Below are 27,656 nucleotides of genomic sequence, written 5' to 3' on the forward strand. Positions count from 1 at the left end.
CTACACTTGATTATTATTTAGTTTCCTTTCCATTCAAATCTTTGTTTGGATCTCGGGGAACACAATTAACAGTTATTTAACTAATCGTACGATTTTTACATGCGCTCATGCAGACGCTGCTGTGATACGACAGTCACATGACAAACCTGCTGCCTGCTGCCTGTTGTCTCCAGCCTGCAGCTGTCTCACTCTCCGGAGGTGAGACCTGCCATTGTAGTGCAGCTGGGCCTGAGCAGCAGAGGTCAGCTGCAGGTTGCACACCTCACACAGCGAGTACGTCCCGCTCTGACCTGAAAAGAAAAGCAGGGACGAGAGGAGAAAACTACATCGTTTGCCTTGAGTTGCAGAGGTATACTGTGCTGCCGGTCACTTAACAAGTCAGTCACCTGAGGATGTAGCGTGTGGGACAGAGAGACTGATGGACGTAGGTGTGGGCGTGTCCATCAGCTCTTGACACATCCCTCCAAAGCCAAAGATGTAACCACTGTCCAGGAACTGAGAGGGGCTGAGAGGAGTCTTCATCCCTGCAGACGAGAAGAGAGAGAAACACAAATTATTTAATTATTAGGAGATAATTCTCCCAAAAGTTGCATTAAGGTTTAAAATAACTAAACACCAAAGACATCTACTTTTTCATTTTAACTTGAATGAGCTTTGACACTTTGAATTGAAGAGCTGACCATCAGAAAAACCCTTATGATACAGGTTTTGTTGACCTGAACATGAGCTAAGCATGTGCTATAAAATAATATATAAAACTATAAAACAGCGGTGCAAAAAGGTTAGGGTTATTTTAATTTGCCTACATCAGGAGTCAGTGTGCCAGCTCCAAAGGTTTACCAGCTCTGTAAGGAGTCACTCTCAATTAAATAAGTTGCAAATCCACTCAGATGACCTTCAAAGAAACTGAAACTTGAATTTCCTAATCACACCAGTTAATATGTGTTACTAGAAGAGATTATCTTAAAGACACTAGCAAAGAAATAAAGAGAAACGTCACAAAATAGCACTGAAGTGATTCAACATAGCAGCTCTGCCTGCAGCGCCAGCGTGAAGGTGACACCAAACATCGGGATGTCTTAAACAGGAAGACTCACTGAGGGACGGACGGGTGGACGGACAGACACGAGTGAAACAAAGCGCGAAGCATCAAACGCTCACAGGGAAAGTGATGAAGTAATGACTAAGAGGAGAGAGAGGAAGCATGACATATGTGTGTGTGTAGGTCAAACCATGACTGCGTCCATCTGCTGTCCTGGCAGCGCTGCCAAGTCACATGACCTCCAATAAAACACACACACCCTCTCATTTAGTTTGGTTTACTGCCACAATGTACATTACTCATATAAATACAGGGACACGATCATTACGGCACTAACTCAAGGTCTACTTCCCTCTACTATCGATACTCGATTTCGTCTGTGTGCACAGCGGCACAAAATAACTCATTATGCTTGAGTGAAACTATAGTTTCTGCACATAAAAAACATAAAATTTTTACAAAAAAATGTGTGAAACAGTGCTGACAATCTTTTTTTCATGTGAATTTGTGACAGGTTACATTACACTCATATAGTCTGAGCCATTGTGAAGTTTAAATTACTGAAATCTGACTTAAATAATGTTAGGAAAGGTATTTGGTGTTTGCAGCTCGAGGAATAAAAGTAAAGGCCCTGCTCATCCCATTCCATTTTATTTATGTAGCGTGAAATCACAACAGAAAGGGCCTCAAGTGGCTTTATATTTTAAGGTAAAAACCATACAATAACACAGAGAAAACTCTACCAATCAAACAACCTCCTTTGAGCAAGCACTTGGTGAAAGTGGCAGGGAAAAACTCCCTTTCAACAGGAAGAAACTGCTGTCAGAATCAAGCTGTTCTACTTCTTCTTTTTTCTCTAGTTTCAGTCACCTGCTGCGTTGCTCATCTGCCTCTCCTGTGACTAGAAGGCTTGTTCTTGAACCCCCTCCTCAACTTTTCAACTGCCTGCTTGTTGACTGTTCTGCATCCCAAAGTGAGGAGCTGGGTATGCTGCTCTGCCTTGGCTCATAAGTCTGTCTATTTGAGCCTTTTGGGTTCTTTTGCTTTGCCCATTTCAGCCTGCCATTGTGCCGTTAGCTCCATGGGATTTCTGTGAGGTTGGCCACTAGAACAGGTGTGGCCTGAGACTAGCTGGAGTGATCTCTGGTGGAAGACAGTTTTAGATCTAGCTCAGTCTGCATCGGACAGGAGCGTAGCTTGAAACATCTCCCTTAGTTTTACTTTCCAGATTTTTCTTTGTTAATTCGTCATGCACAGTTTCCCTGTGTCTTGTTAGACACAGAGACTGAGGCTCACTGGTAATGCAGAATTTAGCGCTGTAAAGGTAAATAGAGACTAACACTCTAATGTGTAAGGCAGAGACACAAAACAACCCATGTCACGGTTCAGTTATCAGGAGACACTTCCTGTCTCGCTCCCTCTTCCAGCTGGTTGTTAGTGGTGGACTTTATGTTCTGCAGACAGCTGGTTAATCTGCCACTGTGATGAATTAGCTTCAAAAATGTGCGCGCGCGCGCACGCACACACACACACATACTCACACACAGAGCGAGAGAGCCAGCTCATGCTGACATCAGCTTCAGCAAGGGAAGGATTAAATATATCTGCTCTATTGAGCTGGGAGTTACACACACACTCTCACACACAGGTAACTACATGCACACATCTTCACTCTCACACACACAAACGCACAAAGTAAGACGCAGACAGAGAAAGACTAAGTCAGTGAACTGAGAGTTCAAGATCCAAATGAAATGTGTGTTTAGCTTCTCAGTTGTAGAGTGTGTGTGTGTGTGTGTGTGTGTGTGTGTGTGTGTGTGTGTGTGTGTGTGTGTGTGTGTGTGAGTCTAATCCAGGCTGACCAGGCAGTCAGTAATCAGAGAGGCCAGCTGTGGGTTATAATCTCATACATACATAAGCACACACACAGACACACACACACACTGACACTGGTCAAGCAACAATGTAATTCGTGACTGATGAGGAAAAGTAGAAATATGTTCAGGTAGAGCTTCTCACCAACCTGGAAAAGACTTCAAAGAAACACCTGACTGAGTTTCAGCCTCATCTGCATGTCCTTAATGTTGCGGTGAAATGCAGTCCATCATCTCTGTCAGTGTGTGAATCTCAGACTGTGACTGCTAAATCCAGAAGTGCAAGACCATAATGAAAGTCGAGAACTGAATACTAAACTCAAAGATGGCACCTACTCATTTGAATTAAAAGTGTTCAGCTGATGGCAACCCCCCGCCTGCCCCCTCGCTTCCATACTGTGCAGCCCACTGAGCATCACTGACCTAACAGACATCATAACACTCAGCCTTTAACTTTACATTGGGATGAAGCAGACCAAATAAAGCTCCAGTTAGAGCTATAATACCGCTATGGATTAAAAAGATAGATACAAAAACATAATAATCAGCCTTCTTTGCAGTTGGAGGTGTCAACAGTTTTACACACCCTTTTTACAACAGTGCTCTATGGGAATAACGCCATTAGGGCCGCTGGGGCTTCTTCTATTCTACCAGTGGTCACACTTTTAACATGAGTGGCCACTGTTAGAAATAGGGATGGGTATCGTTTAGGTTTTATCCGATACTGGTGCCAAATCGGTACTTTTGAAACGGTGCCGGTGCTCAAACGGTGCTCAAACCGGTGCTTAAAGAATGGAGAACACAAAATTGGTCCAAGAACCTCTCATGTTCAGCTGTTTTTTTGTAAAAAGATAACAATGTTAGCCTTTTCTGCAGCTATGGGGCATATATGGTATCACTCTTGGCTGGAAGCAGTGCTTAAACAATGGAAAAAACACAAACTTTGTCCAAAAACCTCTCATGTTTAACTGTTTTCCACTTTTTCTTTGGTCATTTTAGCCTTTTTGGCCAGGGTGAAGGGAGTATCTGCCATCAAACAAGAAGACAGCTGCATGTAGCTATGATGATGTTTGCTAGTTCACCTTACATGCATTAATGTAATAACGTGGTTAGCCTACTCAACGTCAATCACACAAGAACAACATTAAGCTACTCACGCAGAGAAGAACGGCTGCTGCTGCCATCAAATACGGCGCATTTCTCGGCTTTTAAAAAAAACGCTATGCGTCGTCAGGTGTTTCATCAGATTTGAGGTGTTACCTCCTTTGACAGTATCACAGTATCAGCTTAAAGCACTTGTTGCAGGCTGCTGAGTTTGCATATTTTGCTGTGAAGTACAGCCAGACTTTAAACGCTTCGCCTTGGACATTTTTAATCTGTAGCTCTGCTCTAACAGAACGTACGTACCTGGCCCCGCCTACTATCCTCGGAAACGTAAAACAATTGGCTAAAAGTGTATCACAGCTCAGGAAAAAAAAAGCACCGAAATAAAGCACCGAAATGTGCGCTGCTTTTCGGTCTGGTTACTACCGTTTATGTCAGAACCGGACACCGGTACCCATCCCTAGTTAGAAACATGAACAAAGTGACATTAATGAGCGCAAGTAGGTGTCTGTCTACACTAGTCATGCCAAGAAGCTAAATCCAGTCGGCCCTTCATAGCTTTTTAAAACACCCCTTTATGTTTAAATCTGGTTACAAGTAAAAGGTGACAAGTTACATTCTCAGGACGTGGAAAGATTCCTAGAAAAGTCTAAAACTGGTTTGAATTGGAACGCTTCACCTCATCGATGCTTAAAAAAATGCAAATAAATGGTGTTGGGATTTTTTGTTTCATTTGGTTGGGTATTTTTAATCAGTTTACTTCATGTAAACTGTCTTCTTTTTGTCCTGTGAAAAAATCAGTGCATCCCTCTCTAAAAAGAACATGACAGCACAGCTTAGGTTTGCAAAGTTGCATCTGAACAAACTAGAAACCTGAGGAACCAACTATCAAGTACGGTGGGGGAGGGGTGATGATTTGGTCTTGGACATCTTGCATACACTGAATCAGCTATGAACTCCTCTGGACACCAAAGTATTTGCAGTCAAATGTGACGCCATCTGTCCGACAACTAGAGCTCAAACAGGACAATGAATTCAAGAACACCAGCAAACAAAAGAATGGCTGAAAAGGAAAATGATCGAGGTGCTGCAATGGCCTGGTTAAAGTCCTGAAATCCTGTGGAAGGCCCTTAACAGAGCTGTGCATAAATAAAAGGCAGCAAACCTCAATGAAGTGAAGCAACCTTATAAAGAAGAGTGGAATAAAAGTGCTCCACATAAATGTAAGAGACTAATAAAATCATACAGAAAACAATTACTTCAAGTTATTGCTGCTAATGTTGGTTCCACAAGCTACTAAATCAAGGACTTAGTTTTTCAGACAACTGCAACGAGTCTTCTGAAATCTTTTATTTTTGCATAACTGTATGTCTCGTGCTGTGATGCATGCTGACCTTATTTGTGCAAGCCTGACTGAGAAGACAAATTTCAAGCTATCATTTTTTTTTTTCAAAAAATCTCTTCTCTGCTTATAACTAATGTCTTCTATAACCTTCAGCATCCTCTCAACAATGTTTTGGCGGGCTCACATAATAAGGTAAAGATTTTACAGAAAAAGACTCAACAAACTACTCAGAGCATGAACTTACTGGCGACAATGGGAAGGGAAAACATCCTTTTCTTAAAATGCTTTTTCCCCCCATCAGGGCATTTGATAAATCCCCCATGACAGAATAACTAAGCTGGCCTAGACTGCTCCATCCATGGACGTGTGAAGCTTGGTAAAAAAAAAGTCCTTGTTACTTTTTAGCTTAGCTAGCAAAGGTTTAGATGTCGATTCCTACTCTGCGTCAGCCATTCTTGCATCTTTCCCCTCATTCAAACTGTAACTCTTAAATTCTTCCCATCAATCCGATCCACAAACTAACGTGTAATATTAATGGATAATGGATTGGATTTATATAGCGCTTTTCAAGGCACCCAAAGCGCTTTACAATTCCACTATTCATTCACTCTCACACACTGGTGGAGGCAGCTACGGTTGTAGCCACAGCTGCCCTGGGACAGACTGACAGAAGCGAGGCTGCCATATCGCGCCATCGGCCCCTCTGGCCAACACCAGTAATATTCAGTACAATGGTGCCAAATGTAACATTACATCTAGTACAAAACGGTAAAATATTCAATAACACCCACATTCCATGGCTGCTGCTACCTACCAACAAGTGTAATAACCTTTTTAGCAGATCTGTATGTGTATTTATGAGTATTTATACTTTCATATTTGCTATTTTAATGTTATTAAACTCACTATTTTGCTCACTATTTAAATAACTATCTTATTATATTACATGTTTATTGTATTAGTTAATTCTGTGGAATTTAATTTAATTTCTGTGGAATTAAATAATACAGTACGCAGTAAGAATGTATGGATGCTAATCTGCTTAGACATAAGCTCCGCTCCAATTTCACTGTACAATGCCCATGTACCTGTATCTGTATCTTTAACATGACGTCGCCTCTGCCTTCATTAAATAAATATTTCAAAGTCTATGTCTTGTTAAAAATTCTACATTCTGCATCAGTGTTTTTCTTTTATGCGAGCTGACATTTTTCAGGTCTAGCAAACTCACATGTCTCACAAACATCCATTTAAGATAAGATAAGATAAGATAGAACTTTATTAATCCCTCGGGTGGGTTCCTCTGGGAAATTCGATTTCCAAAAAAGCACAGCACCGACAGAAGTTACAGAGTTATACACACACACATATATATAAATACAGAGACAATATAAATAAAATATACGAAGGGGATAAATAGAATAAATAGGAATAAAAATAAAAATAAAAATACAAGTGAATTTCAAAACACAATTTCAATGCATTTACAGTGAAGCTCTAGTCATTTGCATGCATGTACCTAAATAAACTTTGAAAAACAGCAGTCACCATTAAAATCATTTCCCACAAATTAAAAAAAAACAGTAATTCATTCCCTGATGGAGCTTATGAAGGAGTGTTTGGATGTTGAAATGGGAAAACCGCATGCTGTCTATTTTTCATTTCAATTTTCCTCATGTGGGCCAGTCAGGGGTAACCAAAGGGCCGGATGTGGCCCGGAGGCCGTACAATGCCCAGGTCCTGCTCAAGCCACTGCCAGCTTCACTCAACATGTGCACTACTATTAATGTTAACTGACTATTGTTAGTTAAAAACCATTTATGTACAAAATGTATGTCAACTTTTCAGGAACCACCAGGCGTGTGTTATTGTTCAGTGGTGTATGAAATCTTTTATGAACCATTATTCTGGTCTGAAGAGTTTTTTTCAAACCAGAGATGCTTTTCAGCTTATGTGACAACATAATTGACGATACTAGTTCTCCCCATGTTAAATCTTATATAATCTGATCTTGTCTTGCTCCCACAGTGTTTTTATTTCTGCGAGTGGACAAATGAGGAGCTCGTCTGAGTAGTGGAAAGCTCTGAATCCTGCTGGGGTTAAAGATAAAGAGGCGAGGGGCACCAATGTATGTCACTGTTCCCTGAAAGAGACACCGCATAGACACACGTGCGTGCACGCACACAGCGTAACCTCGGGAGGACAGGGAAAAGAAACTAATGGAGATCTGAAAAGACAGAGAGACATCGGAGAGTGGCTGTCTCTCACCCCGAGGCTTGGAACTGGTAATAACAGTGGTCAAAGACACACACAGCATACGAAGCGGTAGCCAGCAGCAGAAATGTTGAAACAAAGTACTAGATATAGTGTGATGTTTGTCCCTGAATTAATCTGAGATCCAACATCAGAACAAACTCGTTACAAATTTTGCATTTGTGAATATATAAATTGTATATTCTCACTGCAAAACAGTGTCACATTGTTTAAAAGTAAAACACATTCTTAACCACACGAGTAATTGCATGCAGGCCGTATCTTCTTCTGCTGTAAGGTCTTGAAAAATGTCACTGTGACAAACTGTTGCCTCACTGCAGTTTCTGAGGCGTTGCACACTGATACGATACACATATTTTCACAGCTGTCTTTTGAAAGAGGTCAAATCAGAAAAAAATCTTTCCATTGCTATTTTTCACATATATTCTTGTTTTGTTGTGTTGAGGGGAGGAGGGGTCAGAACTGGACGAATCAGTCTAACCAAACAGTTTCCATATAAATGTTTTAATATCTGCTTAGTCTTTCTTTCTTTCTTTCATTTGCACACAGAGAGCTTTCTTGAAGGCTGCGATTTCCCTCCAGCAGAATGTACAAGGTCAACTCTCAGCAAACTAATTCATGTCTAACCTCAAAACCAAAAGTGGAATAGCTCTGACCTGAAACTACAAGCTAAACACTGCCTTTATGGAGGTTATTGTGGGGAAGAGCTACCAGAAAGGCTCAATTCAGGCCTAATTTTTCTGTTCAAAGCTGTAACACAGCTAGGGACCAACTCACAAAACCACTGTAACAATGTTTAATGATTCCAGTTGTCAACACGTAAAATACAAAAGCCGGTTCTACTGCATCTGGTTTGTTTTAACTCTATTTTTAAAGGTTTAAAAGTTCAGTTCATTCATGTGTAAAACCACGACAGTTCCAAACCTAATCAACCAAGCATAATAATAAAACACTGTAATGCACGAAAGAGCAATCTGACTGAAAGCATCATCACAAGTCAGTTCTGTAACAGTATTACATTATAATTAAAAAAAACATTATAATGTTACGTCATGTTAGCTTCTAAAGGGATTAAACAGGCAAAAGTTTCTATATCATCCAAAAAATAACTGAAATAAACAGATTTTCAGCCTCATCTTTCATGAGTAAGACAAGCGTTATCGTGACACTAGAATTTTAGGAGTGAAAACAACTGCTAAATTAAATACCATGCAAATGAGAATCTAATCCACTAATAATGTCAGCATTTTGGCATACTGATGTTTTTTTACATGCTCTCACTGAGACTCACTGTGCTTTCATTGTATCTGCTTATTTTGTTGCATTTTTTAGAATCTTGCTGTTCTGAACATACATTGTTTCTGTTTTTATTATACACTGTACAATCCTTTCATTCACAAAGATAGTGACCTGCTCTCAAAAATAAGCCTTAAAATTCATAAACGTCAAGCAATAATTTTGAGTAAAATGCAGCAGAAATATAGAAAATTAAAGGTTTGCTTATTGAAATAATGAATCATCAAATAAAATATGCTTAGTACAAAGTGAATTTATACCAACCAAGTATATTTCATTTGACCAGATTCGGTTGCATTGTACTTATGTAAAAAAATTATGTGCAAAACCTACATGTATTCAAATTACTCGATATGTCCAGCCAAATACTCCCCTAAAAGTCTTGTTTTAAGGTCGACACAAGAAGTGCAATAGTGCTAAATGTTTGCTAAAATGCTACAAGCTATGCAGAAGTGACTTATGTCACCTTCAGTTTCCAAACAATTCCAGTCTCATAGGCAATTACTGAGAGTCACAGTAAACTCTTGAAACTGGCATGCTCTTTTCAATTTAATCATTTAGTGTACGGTGGCCAGAAAACTTCGAACTTACAAGAAAATCCAGAATGTTTAACAGCTTAAGATCAATCACATACAGGAAGACATCAGTCAAATGTTGCACCAAGCCCCTACTTCCACTTCAGTCTTCAATATTTGTTCTTGTAAATTTATATCCGGGACATGATGGGAAATAGTCTCAAAAGAAATCTAGTTCCAGTTTTGCAAATCAAAAGCCTCAAAGTTCTCCAGTCTTTGAATAAAAGGTGGTGCACTGCCAGATTGTTTTCATTGTCTTCTAGTTTATGTTGAGCATCAGCCTTACCCCTTCTTCAGACTAGCTTATGGCTTACTGTAGCAAGAAGAAAGCTTAAGCCTGGATGCTGGAGCTGGCATTCAGTGCAGGAATTAGCCAAATACCACATCCATATCTGTATATGAGCAGCATTTCACATAAAGCCACACACAGCACTACCAGGGGGATGAGATCACATTCGTGTTCCGGCTAAAGTGAATCTGAAGAGCTGCAGGGGGCCGAAACCTGAACGCACCGTGAGGACACACGAGGTGATTCCCACTCTCGTGCTTTCTCCTGTCTCCGGAGATGTATAACAAGGAATCGGGTGAGGTTTACCATCACTTTGGATATTAATCTTGTGAGCATCTCCAAGGAGACGAAGAGTAAGATGTAAAAACATGAGGAAGCTTTTATATTATCGATTGACTTGAAAATAACTCAAAAATTAAAGCTTCGAATCCATACGCCCCGTAAAAAAGTGAATAGAAACTCCTGCTTATGGAGCTACATGTCTCACCAGTTGTTCTTAATCATCCACTGGAAAATGTTGTTATGAGCAATTCTTACCGGAGTTTAATCACAGACTGTTTTTGCACTGTAGCCTCTTACTTTAACATATTCTGCTGAGCTCGGCTTGTTATTTAAGGTCTGTGAAGGATTATTATAAAATAAAATCCCTCTGTGGACATTAGTAAAAATATAATAATTGTTATTTCTCAGAATCGTTTTTCATGAGGCCACAGCAGACTTGTAATATAATAAATGTTGGAAGAGCAGAAATCACATGAAATGCACTCTTATTTAAACAAAACGGCTGCTCTTTTTGTTTTTACACCTCATTATAGGAAAGTTAAGTTGTTGCCCATAGCGAAAGCCCATTGCTCATTAGGAAAATGAAGTTCTTCCATCCTTAGAGTTGTGAGGAAGAGACACAAACAAGGGAATTAAGGAGTCACGGCAGCCCAATGAAAAGCTCCAACAGGTGGAATGACACGTTTGCAGACAGTGCAGACTTCTGTGTGACTGTTTTGTGGTTGTCAGAGAAACGCTGTGCTGTAAAAACACTGCTGGTGATGTCACTGTGGTCAGTCCTCACACGCACAGAGTTGTTTTTCCATCACATTAGAGGACATCGTGCAGACTGACATTCATTTCCTGTAGACTTTCCCTAATCCTTAACTTAAGTCTTCCCCTATGAAATGTAATGATTTATGTAGACTTGTTTTCTGCCCACAGTGTGACTGTGCAAACAGATTTAGGTCCTCACTTCATGAGTGATGCAAGTACTCACATGAATGACTGCCTGCAGGCACACTGTCCTCTGCCCAAATGCTCAATTTTCTGTCCGTGTTGTCTCTAAAACCTCGCTCTTTCTCCTACATTAAAAAAAAGATAAAATTTTCTTTATTCACGTCACTGTCAAAAAGGGAGCTACTGTTTGCCTCTCAGCAGGTTTAGATTAATAAACACACAGTTTTAAAACTATTTATGCCATTGCTATTTTCTGGCAATCTCCAAAGCACACTAAACGCCTCGCAATGTAAGTATTTAAACTTTTTTTTTTACCACAAAAGTTCATTTTTTCCAGTGGATAAGCATTTGAATGAATACACAGCATCACGGCAACCTCCTGAAGCAAACCGCATTTGCAAACTGCTTGACTAATCTAAACATCATGAAGTACATATGGAGCACAAAGCTAGTGTCCGGTTTGCTTTTGAAGCTCGAGCACAGTCGGTGCGCACGGCGTCAGATTTTGCACGTGGGCGTCTGCAGAGATCAAATAAACAACATGCAGACATCTTCAGATGTGAAAATCATGGATTGGTGGAAAAAAATCACAGACACATTTTTGAGTCATTATTTTTGATGGAGGTCCAGATATAACCCAACCACATAGAAACCAACACACACAAAAATAATTTAAAAAAATTTGATTTTAATATGAAACACCAGCAGTCGTGATGTGACAGAAACTAAGGCCTGAGTCACACAAGCCTGCAACAGGTGAGTGAGTGGTACCAAAGACGTATGAAGTGCTGCACTGAAAACCTCCATGTAATTGCTTTGGTCACAAGCAGATTGCCACAGTTGCCAGTACTTTGCATGTAAGTTACTGACTAGTTTGCAAACACTCTGAAAGTACATGCCAAGAGCAAAAAAAAGGTCAACTGAGGGTTATTTTAATGGACAATCGTCCATTTAAGCATATTTATGTTGCACAGCTGACATGTCATCAGATATCACCAGTTCTCTTTTGATAAGTTAAGAGACAGCCCCAATAGAAGTATTGTTTTATACTGGCTGCGTTGTGGCTGAGGCTGAGACCATTCTTTGGTAATGAATATTTTTTCTTAAGGTGAACAATCTCCATTTTGGGTTTGTGGAGCTCTTTTTCTAGTAAATGGTGAGTATTTCCAGACAAGTCAGCATCTTCCATGCAAACCGCTGGTGATCAGAGCAATCATAAACAGTTTTTTGGCGCTGCACCTTCATTGCAACCAATTTCACTCAGCAACCTTCCAGCAACCACTCGTCAGCTGGTCAGGGAATTCACATTTTTGCCTAGTGACTGGAGATTTTCCAGGCCAGCCACTCTCCAGTGAAAAAGGACTAAAGCAGCTCACAGTAGCAGGCAAGAGTCTTGCACTGCAGGACCGCTGTCACTGATGTGAGAGTGTGTGTGAAAGGGTGAATGAGCAGAAAAGTGTTCGAGTAAAAACATAACCTGTGCATGTGTAGGTCACATCTGTTAATCTATTTTATCACATCCCCTTTTCAGATTAATAAGGGAGACCACATTAAAAGGTCATTATGATAACTGCCTTAATTAATCTGATTATTTCTTATACTTATTATTGATTTATTAACTGTTTCTCTCATTGTGAACTCAGACTGTTTTCTGGGATTTTATTTGGCTCATGTTTAGATTCAGGGTGTGTTTGTATGAATTTTAATCCTCTCATGTTTATGCCTGAAATGATATTGTACAGATTAAACACATACGTATTTATAACAGGAGGCGCAGCGAGATTGTTTTATACGTCCAACCTTCACTTCAGGACAATGTGACTTCAGCTCTGTCTTTAAATAGCTGCTCTGCTCCATCAGGACCTGACACTAACTGCTCAAGGTGAACCTCCAGTTCCACACTAAAATCCAGGACTGCACTGCTAGCACTGACTGCTACTGCTAACAAAGGCACCCGAGACCCCAGGGGCCCCGACACTAATGAACCGCCTTCCTGTCCCCTTCAGCCACAGGCAGACTTAGAGGAAGAAATATACTGTGAAATCATTAGACCCATCAACACAGTTATGAACATTAATCAGTTGAAATTAAATGTTTTATGTTGTAAAGCTCACATTCTGAGGTGAAAAAAGAAAAACAGCACCACCGTAGACTAGTTTCTCTTATAGGTGTTGTTCTTGTTTTTCTGTCTCAAAAACTCCCCACTAGGCTAATTTTAGGATATGATACTCATTCAGTTGAGGTCTTTTTAATGACATGTACATTAATTATTTACAGATAAAAGTATCTGTAAATGTTATTTTTTTCATATTCTGTTTTTCACCTCCCAAAAAAAGGAAACCTCAGGGTCAATGAGATAAACCAGATGTTCCTCTATTACAGACTGTTGGGGATTACCACCAACAATCACACACAAACACACACACACACAAACACCCACGCAGACACAAACACAGATAAACACACTATTGAATGTAGGTTACCCAGCAGGCTGTGCAGGATTTGGTGGGACATGATTGGTTGAGCCAGATGGAGATTGTGGGCCTGGGATTATAATCCAAAGATAAGTGTGTGTATGTGTGCGTGTGTGCATGTCTGCAGTTGTAGCTCATTTAGTATAATCTGTAGTCTAATAATAGAGATTACCACTTGCACTCTTCTGAGCATCTACTGACAGTCGTCTCACTCGACTGGCTGTTCCTCACAAAAAAAAACTCCTCTGACCTCTCTGTGAGTGTGTGTGAGCACGTCAGAATATCATTGCTGTCCACTGATGGTAGAATACACCAATTATATACTACTGATGGTAGTATACACCAATTATCTACCACTGATGGTGGTGTACACCAATTATATACCACTGATGGTAGTGTACACCAATTATATACCACTGATGGTAGTGTACACCAATTATATACTACTGATGGTAGTGTACACCAATTATATACCACTGATGGTAGTGTACACCAATTATATACTACTGATGGTAGTATGCACCAATTATATACCACTGATGGTAGTGTACACCAATTATATACCACTGATGGTAGTGTACACCAATTATATACCACTGATGGTAGTATGCACCAATTATATATCACTGATGGTAGTGTACACCAATTATATACCACTGATGGTAGTGTACACCAATTATATACCACTGATGGTAGTATGCACCAATTATATACCACTGATGGTAGTGTACACCAATTATATACTACTGATGGTAGTATACACCAATTATATACCACTGATGGTAGTATGCACCAATTATATACCACTGATGGTAGTGTACACCAATTATATACCACTGATGGTAGTGTACACCAATTATATACCACTGATGGTAGTATGCACCAATTATATACCACTGATGGTAGTGTACACCAATTATATACCACTGATGGTGGTGTACACCAATTATATACCACTGATGGTGGTGTACACCAATTATATACCACTGATGGTAGTGTACACCAATTATATACCACTGATGGTAGTGTACACCAATTATATACTACTGATGGTAGTATACACCAATTATCTACCACTGATGGTGGTGTACACCAATTATATACCACTGATGGTAGTGTACACCAATTATATACTACTGATGGTAGTATGCACCAATTATATACCACTGATGGTAGTGTACACCAATTATATACCACTGATGGTAGTGTACACCAATTATATACCACTGATGGTAGTATGCACCAATTATATATCACTGATGGTAGTGTACACCAATTATATACCACTGATGGTAGTGTACACCAATTATATACCACTGATGGTAGTGTACACCAATTATATACCACTGATGGTAGTATGCACCAATTATATACCACTGATGGTAGTGTACACCAATTATATACCACTGATGGTAGTATGCACCAATTATATACCACTGATGGTAGTGTACACCAATTATATACCACTGATGGTAGTGTACACCAATTATATACCACTGATGGTAGTATGCACCAATTATATACCACTGATGGTAGTGTACACCAATTATATACCACTGATGGTAGTGTACACCAATTATATACTACTGATGGTAGTATACACCAATTATCTACCACTGATGGTGGTGTACACCAATTATATACCACTGATGGTAGTATGCACCAATTATATACCACTGATGGTAGTACACACCAATTATATACCACTGATGGTAGTATACACCAATTATATACTACTGATGGTAGTATACACCAATTATATACCACTGATGGTAGTATGCACCAATTATATACCACTGATGGTAGTGTACACCAATTATATACCACTGATGGTAGTGTACACCAATTATATACCACTGATGGTAGTACACACCAATTATATACCACTGATGGTAGTATGCACCAATTATATACCACTGATGGTAGTGTACACCAATTATATACCACTGATGGTAGTGTACACCAATTATATACCACTGATGGTAGTACACACCAATTATATACCACTGATGGTAGTATGCACCAATTATATACCACTGATGGTAGTGTACACCAATTATATACCACTGATGGTAGTGTACACCAATTATATACCACTGATGGTAGTATGCACCAATTATATACCACTGATGGTAGTGTACACCAATTATATACCACTGATGGTAGTGTACACCAATTATATACCTCTGATGGTAGTGTACACCAATTATATACCACTGATGGTAGTGTACACCAATTATATACCACTGTTGGTAGTACATACCAATTATTAGTCCTCCACAGTCTGGACTCTCTGCTCAGTTTAGCTACAGTTCCCCCGCTGTTCTGCACGGCCACCAACCCGCCCAGCTCTCCAAATCTCATGGCTCAATATTCTATCTGCATCCCCTTCAGTCTAGAGTAATCATCCCCTTTATTGAACCACAGTCCGCTAGTTAGTTAATGATAACAGGCTAATGTTATGTTAGCATTAACTAATATTAGTGTAATGTGGCTATTAGGTAATTGCTAATGATTAAACGGTTAATGGTAACATGTGCACTGGCCAGGTTCATGTTTATAACTGCTTAATACTTCAGTGTTGTTGAAACTGGATCAACTCTGATCTTTAATCAACTCTGAAATTCCTCCTAAAGTGTTGTTTAGCATTATGAACATTAACTACTTCAGCTGTTAGAGAGGGGAAGAGCCGTCTGTCTGACTGTTTGCGGTGGTGCTTTGTGAATTTGTGAGTCAGCTGGAGGAAGCATAGATGGCTTCCTCCTGTCAATACTGTCGGAAATGTCTGTCTTATGTAATGTGAAATGTGTATATAAATTAACATTAATTTCAGCATCAATTAATATCTGAGTATGAATTTTCTTTATAACCCATGTATCTACAGAACTTCAACAAAAATGGGGCATCCAACGTGGAGACAGCTGCAACTGTCTCCACATTCTACCACTGATGGTAGAATACAGAAGTTACAGAAGTTACAGGTTGTAACTTCTGCTACTAGAAAAGAGAGAAGAGCTAGCAGAGAGAGACTGTGTTAGCAGTCCTACAGCCTACTGTACCTCAGCTTATTGGATTTCAGAAAATAATTCTGATAGTTTTGATATCAAAGTTAAGGTTACACGTTCTTTATTTGTCGTTGTCAATCATCATGAAGAAACACGACAGAATGAAATAACGCAAAACGTGAAACAGCCTCTTCCCCTGGAATAACATGTGAACTGTGATGGCTCTTAAACCAGATGAGCTACTATGTCTGGTTGTCATTTTACTCTGTTAATCAGTGTTGTGCCTCCTTGCAAATTCAGCCTAGTAAATAATTAATTTGCAAAGCACACCAAAGTGGGGCCTCCCTCCACAGGTTACACCGCCAATCTTCAGTCACCGGACTCCCAGTGGAAATGTCTAAGATAACAACCGCCCAAAATGTGCATCAATTTTATTCACAGTAACAGAAGCTAAGGACTCAAAGTTGAGGCCAGAAAAAAGCATCTACTTTGCCCAATAGATGAGAAGATGACTATGGCATCATTTCTTTCTCAACATGCTGACTCATCAAACATTCAACAGTTGTTCCACTTAACTAATGGAGGAAGAAACACAAGACAAAAGCAGAAACGCACACCTTGGCAGACAGTTTAAGTTTCTCCTCTTCTAAAGGTATTTCAGACAGCGCGTTGAAGTTTAGAGCAGACTGAATGACATCACAGAGGAGAGGATGTTAAGTGTGAAAATGTGCCACCTTTTCTATAAACGGAACACCCGTCACCTTCATGTTGAGGACATTGTGACTTTGAGTTTTATGGTGTTAACTTTACTGATGTTTTCCTGTTGACACACACAGTCGTCCTGACTGAGTGGCAGGTATTTCAACACAGGACCAGTCAATCCACTAAACAAATCTTTACTCTTTCTGTTTTTGGTGAATGTTACTTGCTAAACATGCAACTTTAACGGCCAAAAAGGAGCAATGAATCTCCTAACAGGCACTGTGTGTGTAAAGCTTGGTATAGCTCATGTCTTTGTGCCAAGGAGCTTAACACACGTCCAGAAACCTCTACTGCCATACTACCGCATTGGGTGACATGCTCTTTCATTAGACTGAACAAACACAGCTTCACTCAGTACACACCATCCCTCTGTCTTAGGGGGTCAGAGGATTAAACAGTCTCTACAGTATAAAATGTGGATTATTCTATTGCTCAAGAGGGTTTCCAGCAAATGCAATAATTAGCTCTGTGTCATTACTGAGCCTCCTCAGAAAAATGTGTATTCTATAAAGGAAACATTGGACTTGAAGCAGAGGTCCAGGGGTTTTACTAGATTTTTTTAAATTTATAGTAGTGAAATAACAGAGTAGGTTAAACCTGTTTAAAATATGTGATTAACAGCAGACTACCGTTATTTCTACACACACACAAAAGCAGGGGCAATTCAATTCAAAAAGGAAAGAAGTTCGAATCTACTATGTTTCCTCCCTGTCCGCTGATAAATGCATAAACAGAGTTTGAATGGTGGATCAGATTGGGGAAGTTGCAGAAACTGTCTCTTGAGTGTCAGAAGCATTGGTTTTGGATTTTAAGAGTTGTTGACAGTAATAATAAAGCAGAATAACATATTTATCCTTCACCACGCCAGCTTCCTGAACACATTCTCCATAATCGCTTTTTTAAAATGTGATGGTATCAAACCACAGACCATAGTTTTCATCAACATGTACAATAGTGTGCAAAAGTCTTATGCTAAGCTTCTTTTCTTTATATTATTTGGTATGACCACGTTTTCTTCATTACAGTCTGAACTCTTTTAGCCAATCTTTCTTTTAATTTCTTCCTGAAGGACTTGTTGGATGTTGGCTGCCTTTTGTTCTGTTCTCTGTCAAAAAAATCCCACACTGCTTTAATAGTGTTGAGGTCCAGGCTCTGGGGAGGCCAGTCCATTACTGACAGTGGTCCATTGTGTGTTTTCCGATCCAGGTATGCTTTTACTACATTGTCAGTGTGTTTGGGATCATCGTCATGCTGAAAAATTAATCTAGATGTTCTCCAGATGGTCCTGTATGGTGAATCAAAATCAGTACTTACAGATTGATTGCTACCACTTTTGTCAAGATCCACAGCACTGACTGAAATGCAGCTCCAAACCAGAGATCTGTATTCTGCGTTTTTCTATCCAGGTATATTCTTACTGGATTTTCAGTGTGTTTATAATCATTGTCAAGCTGAAAAATGAAGTTGTTACCAATACGAATTCTTTCTGTATACAAAATTTCATTAATTTTGACACGGCTCCCGCTCCCCTCTACATATTAATGACAATTTGAACAAACAATTTCAAATTTGGATTTATCACGGTATAATACTTGTTGGCACAGATTTTCAGTCCAGTTCTTGTGTAATTTGGCCTATCTCAGCCGTTTCTCCCTGTTTCCCTTCCGTAAGAATGGCTTCTTTCCATTGAGACCATTTGTATTGAGGCTTCAGTGAACACCTGATGGATTAATTGAGGGATATTATTCATCTAACAGGTTCTGTGTCAGGTCTTTGATGGAACACGACTACCCGATGCTGTTCATCTGCTAGTTTTTAGGCCCGCACATGTTCATTTGTCCTCCACTTGTCCAGTTTCCTCAAATCCTTTGAGAACACACTGCACACCATATTAGGATACGCCAAGGTTTCAGCTAATTGTGCTTTCAAAATCATCATACAATTTTATGCCAGTTACTTGTGTTATCTTTGGATAACTCATTACTCATAAATACTACTATAGAAATGGGAACAAACTCTGAGTTTTAGTGACAGGCTGCTAGCAACAGAGTGCCTCATGATAAGATTTCAGATTGGTTCTTTGTTTAGTTGTCTGTGTAGTGTAGACACGACACTGGCTTATCTCTTGGGTTAGGCGCCCTTTTCACGCTTGAATGACTCATAGATCAATGTAAAGTTGCTTGTTAAAAATCATCTTAAAATATTGGAATAAAAACTTTGAAAGACCCTCAGAAAACCTGGAGAAGTATTGCTCAAGACTACTTTAAAAATCACAACAAAATCTGGCTGCTGGGAAGCTAAATATAAAGACATCCAGGGTCACTCCATACTTTTGCACAATACTGTAGCTATATTGATTCTCTCACATGGCCCTATGATCAGCAAAACAGCAATTTCAAGTCTGAGTGCAGCAGAACAGAAGTTACTATCTGTACGTTAACAAGAAGAACTTGTGGGATCAATTCAATAGTTTCTGCTCTTTTAATTATATGGTGATAAAAATATAAGAACATGTCAATGACAAGTATTAAATTGTGAGATCAGCTATATATTAAAAAATGATTTCTGAGATGAGCATGAGAGAAGGCAAGCTTTAAAGAGATGACATATGAGTATCCATCAATATCTTTTCACCACCTGCATTTTGTCATTTTACAAAACATTATATGCCCGACCGCCTCAAGGACAGTGACTTCCTGAAGTGTCCTCTGGATGTCTCTGAGCTTATAAGCAGTTCAATGAATAATCCTTCCATAAAAGGATTGTCAGAATTGCACAGGAAACAATGATACAATATGTTACCCTATTTTAGAGGACTATACATTAGATTTTATGATTTTGTGTATGCAAAAGCCATTCTTGCAGTCTTTTCTTTGATATTCAGCTTACAAACAAGGTCTTCCATCCTGCACATTGCCCCTGACCAACCCAGACCAAAAGATAATATGTTTTTCTTATTGTTTCAGCTGTTTCAGAGCACAAAAATCCCGAACATGGACGATAATTTCAGAACCAACTGGATTAGTGCGGACGTGGTCCGAGTGTCTGTCTGACAGGTGGAACTCCTGACAACTTTCCACAGTCTCTCAACTGATGACACAGCGTGTGAGAGTGTATTGTGCAGTGTGACCTTCAAAATCTCAGTGTGTTTGTGTGTGTGTGTGTGTGTGTGTTTGTGCGTTTGTGATACCTCAGAGACATGAGTCGCACGGAAACACTTCATCACTGCCATCTTATTTACATGCACACACTTTTTCCTTTCAAACACGCACCCACATGTACAGCCAACTTTTCCTTCATACGCTTCCGTTCTTTTTACACAGTGACACATATACACAATTGTGTATGTGTCAATTGTGTTTCTGATAATAATCACCCAATCACATTTCATTACTGTCAACATTTACTTTTTGTCACATGACAGAAATTTAATTAAAACTTCCTGAAACAACCTGGAAGCAGCTGCAAACACACACACATACACAGGTAACGCCATAAATCACAGCAGACAGAATGGGAGTAATGAGGTGGCTAGCTGTTAGCTACATGCTTCCTACAGTGCATAGCACTAACTACTCCACATACTCTCGTAGTCACTGCTAAAGTCACAGAACACCGCATGCGAGGGTCAACACAGTAGGACTGCTTCACACTGTTGTCAGGGCAAACAATGTGTATGTGCTTCAGCATTATCTGAAACATTCGCTTATCAAAACTACCAAGCGAACACTACTTACTCTGAGTCTTATTTCAGTTGTATCAGCAGTAATGTCATGACTGCACTGATGCAGCTACATTTATTTAAAGGAATAATCTGACATTTTGGAAGTGCCTTTCTTGCTGTGAGTTGAGAGAATGCTACTCTGGTGTGTTTCTGTTACAAGATTAGCTACAAAATATAGCTTCTCTGTCTAAAAAAAAAAGAAACTCAGCAAATCTGGAAGAATGGGCCAGCAGGGGACAACTAATGTGATTATGAAAAAACTTCCAGCTCTATCAAAGGGAAAACAGCCCTCAGCTCCCTTCTTCTGTGACCTCATTAAATATTTTCCTGATGACTTTATGGTCTCAATTACTAATTTCAGATCATTCTGAATTAAGGCTAAAATTAAATAATTAAATTCAATTTTATTATACAGTGTATTACTCAGTTCACAACAGTTACATAAAGGTGCTTTATATTGTACGGTAAAGACTCAATAACTTAGAAAGAAACCCCCAAAAAATCAAGGAGCTAGCTCTTGGTAACAGCGGTGAGCAAAAACTAAATTTTAACAAGAAGATACCTGCAGCCGAACCAAGCTTAGGAAAGGACAGCCATCTGCCACAATCAAATGGGTGTGAGGGGAAAGATTAGAATGATCACGTCTGAACTGAGCACTAAATCAGAGAAAAAGTCTGTGAAATCATAAAGAGTTTCTAAGCAAGGCTCAGTTAGATGATAAATAACAACAGCTAAAACAGTTTTTTGACTTTTCCAATTGGGGTGGATACTGGTAAGAGAAAGGCTTTCAAATTAATTGGAACTCTGTTTGTGCCTATAGTTGATTATTAAGCTAGAAGGAAATAATGCTGCCACTCCTCCTCCTCAGCCTATACTTCTGACAGTAAATATGACCAAGTGGTGCTGATTCCTTTAAACTAATATCTTATATTTTTCTTTCTTCATGATTTTTTATACTTACATTTTTTTTTATTGCTGAACATGATGTCTATAGGAATGAGGTTTGTGGGGGAAGAAGGCGAAAAATACAGAGAGACATGTGAGACTGCAATTCCCCATCCTGGTTCCAACTCTGGATACTGACATGTTGGGTTGTATACTTGGGCAAATATCTAGAAAGGAAACCTGTAATTTTTTGTAACAAAGCTCATTAGAGTAAGATTATCCAGGGTGAGCTCATCTCTCAGCCTCTGAGAGACATAACGTCCGTATATTAAAGACAAGGCTTTTAAGGCGGATGTGCATTAAACCTGTAATGTTTTTAATAATCACAGGGGCGATAACTGTGGTTGTAAAAAACACTTATAGTTCTATAGAAGACAGCGGATAAACAGCCCTCCAACTGATCTCTGTAAAACATTTTCTATTGGCTCAGTCACTCATTTTAGGTCATACTAAGAAAAAGATTAAAGTCCCCTAACAACTGAATCAAGAAGAACATCTGGCATTAAATTAAATCAAACACACAAAGCTATACGCTGTAGTGACCCCTTGTGACAAATGACCAGTTTTATTGTACTCAAAAATAATACAAAAGTCCATTGTGTAAGTTTATTTATGGTGAACTGTGATTTCACACTCTTGTCCGTTCTTTTCTCATCAAATGTGGTTTCAAAACATCAAGATGGCAACGGTAAAAAACCTCATCTCGAGACTTCGAAATGGGACCTCACAAATAAGTGGATGACTTCATGGTAGCTACTTCCACTTTGTATACCGCCTATGTACAACACTAAACTAATTTTTAAGTTTTAAATATTTAGAGTTGAGGCTTATTATTTGATTTCACAAATCACTGGGTGGCCACTTATAGTGTCTATGGTTGAAAATGGTTAGCTTAGCTTGTCATAAACACTGCAATCTCCAGCTACTCTGACATGTGACATTATGTCATGTTGTTTTTGCTGCTGTATAGAATAAAGACAGAATTACATGTTCACAAGTTTTCAGATGTTGGTTAGCGGATTTAGGATGTTAGGCCAGCTGTTTTTATCTATTAAGGTAAGCTGGCTGGCTGCAGGCTTCGATTTAATATGATATAGAGGGGGATACTGACATTCTCAGCAACAGTTTCATCCCCACCTCATATTAAATAATGAATCCACACGTAATGTGATCTTGATTAAATATTGATGTCAAATCTCTGCTCTAACTGAAAAAAAGAGTACGTTGTTACAGTGAGGACATTACACCTGTCTGCTGCCAATCAACACACACACACACACACACATATACACACACATAGAATAAAACTACAATAGATTTTGTATAGAAAGAACAGTTTGTGCTTACATCACTATGTGCGTGCGTGTGTGTGCGCTCTCTGCAGGTTTCTAAACTAATCTGTCCTGACGTAACAACATGCTGCTTCTCAATCTGCCCACTGCTGGAGTCCTGGCAGACGGACACACAAACGCAGTGTTTAGTAATGTAGTCATGCTCTATAAATAGGTAAAAATTGATTTGTGTGGAGGAGAAGTGTGTGTCTTACAGTAGGATAAATCTACATTTACTGTACAACTGGACAAAAGAAACCAACAATCCAGGCAGTCTGATGGTTAACAGCCCATCCTGATGACCCTTCAGCAGCTTAATACAGTCTACATTTTTTTTAAAGACATATGCCTCTTCATCTGTTTGAGAGTATCTTGGGTTTAGTCCCAAGGATAAAGGTCAGACAGCCAACATGAACATTTTGCCAGTTTGTCTGTCCACCGCCACCTGAACATCGTACCTATTAACTCAGTATTCTGCATGGTGTTGTCAGCCACAGAAACAGCTCTCATCATTGGTTATCAGACAGAACTGTCATCTCATTAACTTTGGAAATGGACTCGATACAATCCTGTAGAAGACTAAGCACACCTTATGACTCATATAACACCATTAGCAACAATAACTTGAACTTGATTCTTTTCTTTTTCAGCCATTTTGTTGTGGATTTGCGATGTGCCAGGGATCATTGTTGTGTTGCGTGACCCAGTTTTGGCCGAGCTTTAGCTGTCGGACACATGGCCACACATTTGACTCTTTGTTATGTAGTGGAGTTTATGGTCGATGAAATGGCTGCAAGGTGCCCCATCTTCTGGCAGCCCTCTGGCAAAATGCTAACTCTTGGGTTTTTTGCAATTTCTCTGAGCGTTGTATAATCTTTACTTGGGCGGAATTTGCTGGGATGTCACTTCTGGTAGGACCAGAAACTCTCTGACTGGTACTTCCTCTCAAGGCATATGGGATCAATAAGGATGTACTTAGTTTTTCCCAGGACTGCCCAGAGTATTGAGAAAACGTTCTGTTTCACATGACTGTATTTTAAGATGTTTATAGCAGCTAGTCTTTTAGCTAATTAAACTTTAAACTTTTAAAATATACCAAACAACGTCTTGATGCATGCTCAATCATCCAGATAAGTAAATCTCTAAAAGTTGATTCTGTTCATCTGGACGTAGTGTTTTGTGGGAGAAACGTTTCGTCACTCATCCAAGTGACTTCTTCAGTCTCAGCTGACTGCAGGTTTCCCCAATCTTATTGTAAGATGGTGACAGATGTACCCATAGGCCCCCTCCTCGATTCAGAGATGGTCTTTCCCTTTTCACATAAATGGCCTCCTTGACTCCGCGCTCAAACCAGCGTTCCTCCCTGTCCAAGATGCGTACATCCTCATCATTGAAAGAGTGTCCACTGGCCTGTAGGTGTAAATAGACTGCAGAGTCCTGGCCTGACGAGGTAGCTCTTCTGTGTTGTGCCATCCGCTTCGCCAGAGGTTGTTTGGTTTCCCCGATGTATAAATCCTGGCAATCCTCCTGGCACTTAACAGCGTACACTATGTTACTCTGTTTGTGTCGGGGGACCTGATCCTTGGGTGCACCAATTGTTGGCGCAGCGTGTTTTGGGGTTTAAAAGCCACAGAGACCCGGTGTTTAGAAAAAAATGCGTCTCAACTACTCCGATACTCCTGACACATATGGGATCACGTCCTGATGACACCCAGTTTGTGCTCCAGTGGATGATGAGAGTCAAACCTTAAATACTGATCCGTATGCGTAGGTTTACGGTACACGTCAGCTTTTAGATGTCCCCCATTCCTGATGTAAACCTCACAGTCTAAGAAGGCTAACCTGCCACTTTTCATATCCTACCTGGTGAATTTGATGTGTCGGTCCACCGAGTTAATGTGATCCGTGAAATGTGGTACATTCTGAAATTTGATTTTCACCCAGGTGTCATCCACATATCTGAACCAATGGCTTGGTGGTGTTCCAGGGTAGGATAGCAAAGCCCTCTTTTCCACTTCTTCCATATACAAATTGGCCACGATGTGTGAAACTGGGGAGCCCACGGCACACCCATGTTTCTGACTATAGAACTGACCCTTGTATGTGAAGTAGGTGGAATGAAGACACAGTTCCAAAAGCAAACACACTTGGTCGATGCTGAGAGTGGTCCTGTTGCTGAAGTTGGGGTCATCCTGTAATCTCTCACGAACTACCTCCAACGCTTCCGTGACTGGGATACATCTGTCACCATCTTACAATGCTGTGATTGCAGCCATTCCCCAACTCTCTGTGAATGGTACTCATGGCCATTGATCAGTGGTCTTTGATCAGTGGTTGTTGATCAATGGTCATGAGAATCTGCATAATTATGATGAAGGAACTGACCTCCCAGCCCAAGATGTCACCATCTTACAATAAGATTGGGGAAACCTGCAGTCAGCTAAGACTGAAGAAGTCACTTTGAGAGTGACGAAACGTTTCTCCCACTGAAAACGCTACGTCCAGATGAACAGAATCAACTTTTGGAGATATACCAAACAACTTGATTAAATCCAATCCAAGTTACTGGGGGTCAGCACAGAGACAAATATTCACACACTCCCACAACCACACTGAATCACCAATTAGCATAACACGACCCACAGTGGGACAAAGCTAGAGTACCTAAAGAAATCCACAGAGAAGCATCAACCAGGAGGTTTGAACCAACCCTCTCGTTGTTAAGTGATAGTGCTAACCACAAAAGCGCACCAGCATCCACCAGCATGCTACCCTCAATTTTCACACAAATGTTATCTTAGCACATACTCTGCTGAAATGTCATGAAGTTTATATATCTAACAGACGTTTGCTAAGTTAAAATGGTCCAGCACACACAACAGCAGGGTAATAACCAGTGCTTCATTTTACCAACATTATTTATTATTCCCTTGATCAAACTGTTAGCATTCATATACTCTACTCACATATGTCCCGTTTTTCTGGTTCTCTTTTCCTTGGGGGTTTTTATGCTCACTGTGAATGTTTTCGTGCTCTCTCTTTGACTTTCAGCATCCCCTTAATGTCTTTAAAAGAAGGCTTCTGCTTTAGTTAAGTTGATTGGTGTTAATTAGACACAGAGAGGACGGAGAGACATTGAAGGTCAAACCAGAAAGCAGAGAGTAGCAGTCACAGAGCAGGGAATGAGGGAAGGAAGGAAAACAATATAAGGATGGATGCTCTGCTCACTTAACACTGCTGAACAATGGGGAAAAAAGGTTTCCAGGTCACAAAGAACATCCAAGAAAAACTGAGACACAAGGAAAGGAAAGGAAAGGAAAGGAAAGGAAAGGAAAGGAAAGGAAAGGATTAGGCATCTCAGGGCAAATTCAGTTTCCAAGTCTGTTTCTGTCAGAGCAGCAACAGTCCAGCTGATCAGGGAATCAATATTAGAGTAATTAACTCAATAACATTCCTGCAACCCCAAACACGCACTGAGTCCTTAAAATTCCAGGGCTCACCGTGTTAATTATTTTACAGTGTAAACCCAGCACAGACACACACAGACACACACACACTTACATCACACTGTCATCTATGTGAAAATTAACATCTCCATGACAAAGCGAGAGTGAGACAGGACAACGCTGGACAATTTGGACTGTGTGTGTGTGTGTGTGTGTGTGTGTGTGTGTGTGTGTGTGTGTGTGTGTGTGTGTGTGTGTGTGTGTGTGTGTGTGTGTGTGTGTGTGTTGTGTTAGTAACAAGCATGAATATGCTCTATTCTCTCTCTCCTTTAGTCCTGACTTTAAAATTATACTGAACAGCATTTATATTTAACTACAGTTTTTAAAAATGCTTAAAATTCCATAAATGAATCGGGCTGATTTTCATCTTCTTGACTTGCTGTGGTGTAGTCCCTGGGCTTTCCTTGAGTTCTTATTCATTACTTGTGTTATTTTGTTAATGAGCCTTCCTTGTGCACTCTCCTATGATCCCCTATCATCATGTTTCACTGTTAGTTAACCGTCCTTTAGTTACTTCCTGTTTTACTTAGAGAGTTTGTTTTTTCATGTGTCCTGTTTCTTTTTCTTTCTTTTTTGTCCGATGCTTGGCTCCTCTCCTTACCATCACTGCCCCAAACCAGTGTATGATATTCATTATTTCCTTTTTTCCATGTACAAACTCAATTTGAAAAGTCACTACTGCTTTGAAAGCATTTTCTATTTAACCTAGTTAATATACTGCTACTACTAAAGACTGTCAGGTATCTGCGGTAACACTGATAGGAAGGCAACAGTAACTCAAATAACCACTCGTTACAACCAAGGTGTGCAGAAGAGCATCTCTAAATGCACAACACAATGAGTTCTGAAACAGAAGGGCAGCAGCAGAAGACCACACCTCAGTGCCACT

The 27,656-nt window shown here is 39.8% G+C and overlaps 1 protein-coding gene across 2 annotated transcripts in view; it reads right to left on the minus strand.

Annotated features, from left to right (window-relative positions):
* Positions 1-27,656, minus strand: part of znf385b (zinc finger protein 385B) — a 70,979-nt gene that overhangs the window by 41,472 nt on the left and 1,851 nt on the right. For both annotated transcript variants that reach the window (XM_085383983.1, XM_085383982.1), the window contains exons 3-4: positions 387-524; positions 147-290 (exon numbers count right to left, since the gene is read on the minus strand). In XM_085383983.1, the coding sequence (XP_085240109.1) occupies positions 147-290; positions 387-522 (280 nt within the window). In that variant the 5' untranslated portion in view covers positions 523-524. The remainder of the gene's footprint in view (positions 1-146; positions 291-386; positions 525-27,656) is intronic.

This window comes from Rhamphochromis longiceps, linkage group LG16 (assembly GCF_057381845.1).
Source record: "Rhamphochromis longiceps isolate RC_006_pf linkage group LG16, R_longiceps_female_GT1.1, whole genome shotgun sequence".
Classification (NCBI taxonomy): domain Eukaryota; kingdom Metazoa; phylum Chordata; class Actinopteri; order Cichliformes; family Cichlidae; genus Rhamphochromis; species Rhamphochromis longiceps.